General features: G+C 39.0%; 1 protein-coding gene across 2 annotated transcripts in view; it reads left to right on the plus strand.

Annotated features, from left to right (window-relative positions):
- The first annotated feature begins 525 nt into the window (after positions 1 to 525).
- tacc3 (transforming, acidic coiled-coil containing protein 3) overlaps positions 526 to 5,640 on the plus strand; it is a 7,727-nt gene continuing 2,612 nt past the window's right edge. Inside the window, exons 1-10 of one of the 2 annotated variants that reach the window (XM_032500436.1) lie at positions 526 to 761; positions 2,212 to 2,377; positions 2,880 to 3,007; positions 3,089 to 3,135; positions 3,234 to 3,674; positions 3,763 to 4,474; positions 4,591 to 4,633; positions 4,726 to 4,888; positions 5,040 to 5,098; positions 5,352 to 5,485. In XM_032500436.1, the coding sequence (XP_032356327.1) occupies positions 2,213 to 2,377; positions 2,880 to 3,007; positions 3,089 to 3,135; positions 3,234 to 3,674; positions 3,763 to 4,474; positions 4,591 to 4,633; positions 4,726 to 4,888; positions 5,040 to 5,098; positions 5,352 to 5,485 (1,892 nt within the window). In that variant the 5' untranslated portion in view covers positions 526 to 761; position 2,212. Of the gene's footprint in view, positions 762 to 2,211; positions 2,378 to 2,879; positions 3,008 to 3,088; positions 3,136 to 3,233; positions 3,675 to 3,762; positions 4,475 to 4,590; positions 4,641 to 4,723; positions 4,889 to 5,039; positions 5,099 to 5,351; positions 5,486 to 5,640 lie in introns of both variants that reach the window. The other variant, XM_032500437.1, reaches the window with a different exon arrangement.

Genomic DNA, 5,640 nt, shown 5'->3' on the forward strand with positions numbered 1-5,640 from the left:
AGGATAGCCTATTTGAAAATAAAATAATGACTAGTGCTATAACAATTGGATTGGAAATATCTAAAATGGGAGTTTTACCTAATAAGAATTATATCTCAAATTTTATTTTTGACTAGGAAGAATTGAATTACGGTACTCCGCAATAAATATACAGTCTAGCTATTAACTAGTTACTAGTTTAACTAGTAGCCACGTACAGCCTACTTTTTAAGGATTTGGATATAGTTTTATTTAGTTTTGACTATTATGATGTCTTGAAATACAATTTTTACTTGTAAACAGTGTTACTGTGGATATCGTAAATGTGTTCAAGCCATAGACTGTATTTATAATATTTACAGTGAAATCAAATGGTCTATGGTTGAACATACTGTAAATAATATATAGATAACATATTCATATACAGTCATTGTGTGCACACATTTACTTTAGAGATTGAACCATAGACTCGCCTAGATGAATACTCTGTGAATTAAAACGAACGTGCCCCTGTTCGTTTAAGACGCGAGCCTGCCATACGTCTGGATGGATCACATCCGCTCTTCCGCGCGATTGGCTGCTTAACCAGGAAGCGCGTTTCCTTTGAATATTTTTGGTGATTTTATTGGTGCGTTTCAAGACTTTAAATTCCAAACGGTTGTCTCGTTTCCGAAGGAAGGCGAGGGGTTTTCAAATGCACACCAGTCATTCTTGGCCACCCTGCAGTTGAATGTTTCGACGAAAGACTTTGTAATTTCGGCGAACTGCATCTGTTTTTCAAGGTAGGTGGTGAATACAGGATACTAACATAACGTTAGTTACTTACGTTTTGCTGTATTTTTGTTTTTTTAATAAAACGTGATCCTATTTTTTTCTTCTTGTTATTCCGCTTTACCGTAAGACAAGTTTATGTAACGTTAGGTACACGTTTAACGTTAGCTAGTGCTAAAGTAGCTAACAGTTACAAGAGTTTTTTTTTTTTTTTAAGTTATTGTCAACTCTAGCTAGGTATCTATGTTAATAATAAAGGTAACATTGGTCTAATTTAATTTAGATTTTGATAATGGCATGGCTAACGTTCGGTAGGTCAACGTTACCGTTAACCAGTCCAACTGATCAGTTAGCTAGTTATCAATTTCTATCTGATTGAAAATTATGACTAGTTAGCTAGCTGTCCACGTTGAGTCCCACGATAACTAAACGAGAATGTTGCCGTCTGATTACATGCTGTTTGAACGTTAACGTTGGATATCAGTTGCTAGATGAAACGGATTGATAGAAACGTTGACAACATTGGTCCCAAGACATCAATAAGACAAAGCAACGTTTAGAGATTGGTGTACTTGCTACTTAAATTCACCACATATTTACCAAGATTAAAATCCTTCCTAGTCTAACATAAATTGAAGTCATAGCATGAAAATCAAATCAACAATGGCTGCATACATTTTCATTTTAATCACTTCCAGGGCCTTTGCATTGTGCGTGCGTGTTCAATAGCGACCTGTCAAAAGGCCTAACGTTATAGTCGTGTTTTGCATGTCTTTTATATTAAAACACTGTAGCCAAAGTTTACACATCTGGACTGTGTAGCCTGAACACTACTATAATTTGTTTTAGTTTTTTCCTTTTTTTTAAAGCTAATAACGTTAAATCGGTTATATCAGTTGTATTTTTTTTTAAATAAGGTAATGTATTGGCAACTCATTATTTTGAATTTGATGTCCTGAAATTTTCTTTTTAAAACGAACCTGTTAGTGCTCTCTGGTGGGAAAACTATGTAATGACAGCGCCCTTTAGGTCTTAAACATTGTACTCTTGTTTGAAATCAACAGGAATCAGCAACACGCTGCTATCGGCCTAGCACACAGCATCATTACGGGTGTAGCATCAACATCTTTCTAATTTCTTTTCAACTTTCAGGCATCATGGTTCAAGTTTTTCCTCTTTACTTTTCCACCTTTTTATTTTTTAGAAAGGAGTGTATTACACCGATAACTATAGGTACCATGATTTACCAACTGAATAAAATTGGCAGAGTCACTTTTGTCTTGATTCTGCTGTAAACGTTGTCGTCTTTCTCTGTCCAGATCCTTTTATCCACACATCAGTAAACCCCACGACCGTAAAAGTCTTATCAACCGGCTGCAGCTTTCAGGATGACTCGTCATTCAGAGTAACCTCAGATCGTTCCAGTCCCTTAACTTACAGTTGGTCTCTCTGCTTTTACAGGATGAGTTCTGTTGATGAGAATGATGAGAATTGTGGGGTCTACCCTGGAGGAAAGCCAAACAGCTCAATTAATGACATTTTTGCCTTGGATCAGCCAACTGGGAGGCCCTCCATCCTGCGTCAGACTGAGAACCTGCCCAGCAAGACTGTGCCAAAGGAGACGAAGGTACAGCACCAGCATGCCTTACTAGATGTTGTGTCCCCTTTATCGTCTTGATCACTGTAATGACGCCAGGCTGAAAATTATGTGTGTGTCAGTCACCAAGCTAAGCCTTTTCTACACCTAATAGACTGTTAACCTGAAGTGCTGGACAGGGAGATTGATATCTATTTGTATAGTTTCGTTGCCCCTGTTATCACTGGACAATCTTTATTTTTTTTTACATTCCAATGTTTATTTACACAAAGTTTGACCCTCTCCAACAAATTTGCAGCATAGCTCTACACAACTTTGAAACGGCTAATCAAACAAAAACTCAGTCTCGTGTTGGTGGAAAAAGCTACTAAAAGGGCAGTTCAGACATGTTTCTAGCACACACGCAAATTACACTAAATTTTGTTACTTATAAATATGAAAGTGCTGGATATTACTATATTATTAATTTTTTTTTTTTGTGTATAATTTGGTATCCAGGTAAGTTGATACTGATCAAATTACTTGTGTGTAGGTTTGTTTTCAGACTCCAAGAAGAGACCCTTTGACTAAAAGAATTGTATCTCCCACCAAGTCTGTCAAGATGGAAAGTTTGGACGAGTGTACAAAAGCAATGGAGTCCTTAAATTTGGATAAAATTAAGTAAGTAACAATTCTCATACTGAAACATGCCTCCAGTTTTAATGATCCATTTAGGTAACCAAGTCTGTTTTGTTTTCATAGGCTATTACCACAAGACGCCAATGAGCATCCTGATGAGCCAAAACAAGGTAATTCATACAACAGTGTATTCATACAACATACAAGTTTGTTAGTAATGTCTCTGGATCCTGAGAAATTGTTGATAATCTTCTGGATTTTTTTCCAGAAGTGTCATCTTACCCTGATGATGACATGCCAATACAAAGCAAAGGAGGCTACCAGTTGGATTTTGACAACCTTGATGCTATCAATCCATTTTTGGGGTCTATTAAGATGGTCCCTTCTCCTGCCAGGCCTGCTGTGGAAAGCCCTCCTACAGCGTCTCAACAAACCGAGAATATCTTGGAGAAGCCCAACGAAATATCATCTGCACTAGATGAGACGCTTCCATTCACCCCATCTGTGGACAACTCACTGGTTGACGTGTCCTCCACAGAGAGCAGTGTGGTCACAGTTGCAAAGGTCCTAGCGGTCGAGGAACAAGATTCCAACACTGCCACACCTGATGAAAAGCAACCTGCTAAAATGTCTCCAAATATTGATCAAGTAACGCTGTCAGGCAGTTTTGTGGAAGATGCCACTGAGCAGCCTGATGAGCCAAAACAAGGTAATTAATCAAACTACAAAGTTATTTTCCTTGAATGTCTCTGAATGCTAAGAAATTGTTGATGATCTTCTTAATTTTTTTTCCACAGAAGTGTTATCTTACCCTGATGATGACATGCCAATACAAAGCAAAGGCGGCTATCATTTGGATTTTGACAACCTTAGTGCAGTCAATCCTTTCCAAACTGGTGGCTCTAAAATTCAGAATTCCCCTGTCCTTGGGAGAAAGGTGGCAGATGTTAACCCACCTGTTGAGGAGACACAAATAAAGGAAAATAGATCCACAAATGATGACATACCTGAGGTGCTTCAAGAGGCACCTGTTCAGCCTGAGAAGAAACCCATAGCTGCAGTGGCCCCAATCTCTGCTAATGCTGTCAAACCGTCTGCTGCTGACTCCTTGTCCCAGCCAGCTGATGCCCCAGTCCAGGAAGGACCAGTCAAACTTGAGTTCAATTTCGATGATTGCACCGAGGTCAAACAGAAACCGCCACCCAAAAAATTGGGCAAAAGGCCACCTGGTCTAAAACCTAAAGAGCGGAATCCACAATGTGACGTCAAACCACCAAAAAGTGAAGTGAAGCCTGATGTCAGTGGTGTCGCTGACGTTCTTGCTCCCAAAGGTTCTTACTCGTTAGACTTTGATAAGTTGGATGACCCAAACTTCAATCCATTTGGAACAAAAGCAAGCATGAACAACTCTCCAACGTGTAGTAAGAAATCAGGCCCTGTGCTCATGGAAACTTTGATTCCAGAAGAACCGGACACGCCCGCGGTGAAGGAGGCTGTAACATCAGCATGGTATGTTTGCCTTATCTGTGAGTGTATGACGCATTTCATTGCAGTGGACACTTCAATTGCCAGCAACACTTAATAATTTCACTAAGTGTGTATGTTTTTTCCCTTTTTTTTTGTAGTGCTGGAGAGAGTTTCCTAGCTGCAGGACCTGACCCTGCAGCCGTAAGAGATTAATACAATCCTAATTCAACTGTTTTAATTTTCCTTGGTTTTATGATTTCTACAAAAAATACTTTGTTATTGTGGATTGACAGAATGCGGAAGACAAGTCTGCTTCTGACCATGACATGGGAATTCAATTTGAAGCTGAATGGCCTGTGGGGAGTCTTCCTGAGCTTTCTGAATTGTCTCAACCTGAGCAGAAGTCCCAGACCACTCTGTTAGAATTCAATGACGAGTTTGTCCCTGGAACTATGTGTAAGTAAATGTTGGATGTAACTCAGTTTTGTCTAGGCTCTCTTAATTTTTCTGTTGATTCGATTACATTGAAGGTAAATTATTTCCATATTGAGGAAATGCTTTGTTCTATATTACGTATGAAGCATGTTAACCTTATCTTTATTTCTAGTCATGGCCAATGACTTTGATGGACAAATGGATTACCTTGAACAGTTTGGGTCCAGCCGTGTAAGTACTTAACTTATTAAGAAACTTTTATTGATCCCCCGCAAGGGGGAAATTACATTACATGTTAGTTATTCCACACCAGCCTAAAAAACACATGCATGCCTGCACTTATACATGCAGTAATGGAGAGATGTCTCCATTAGTGCATGTATAGAGTAGAGCAAGGGGGCTGCCCATGTCTTGTGTTAAATGGTTTAATTATTTTGTCAGTGCATCACCTAACGTTTTTTTATTTATTTATTTTTGTTAACAGTTCAAGGAATCTGCATTAAGGAAACAATCCTTGTACCTTAAATTTGACCCCCTCCTGAGAGAGAGCCCCAAAAAGGCTGCAGGCCCGGTCGCTCAGACCGTCGCTCCCCTCGCTGACTTTGTTTCGCGGTATGACGTACTTCTGTTTCCACTCTGATTGCTGCTGTCATTGGACGTTAGAGTTGAATTTGTTGCGCTTCGGAGATCCTGTTTAACAAAATGAGAATTGTTTGAAAATTGTAACTACTTTGACCACATCAAAAATGTTTTTTTTTTTTTTTTCCCAACTC

Source organism: Etheostoma spectabile, chromosome 20 (genome assembly GCF_008692095.1).
Source record: "Etheostoma spectabile isolate EspeVRDwgs_2016 chromosome 20, UIUC_Espe_1.0, whole genome shotgun sequence".
Taxonomy (NCBI): Eukaryota; Metazoa; Chordata; class Actinopteri; order Perciformes; family Percidae; genus Etheostoma; species Etheostoma spectabile.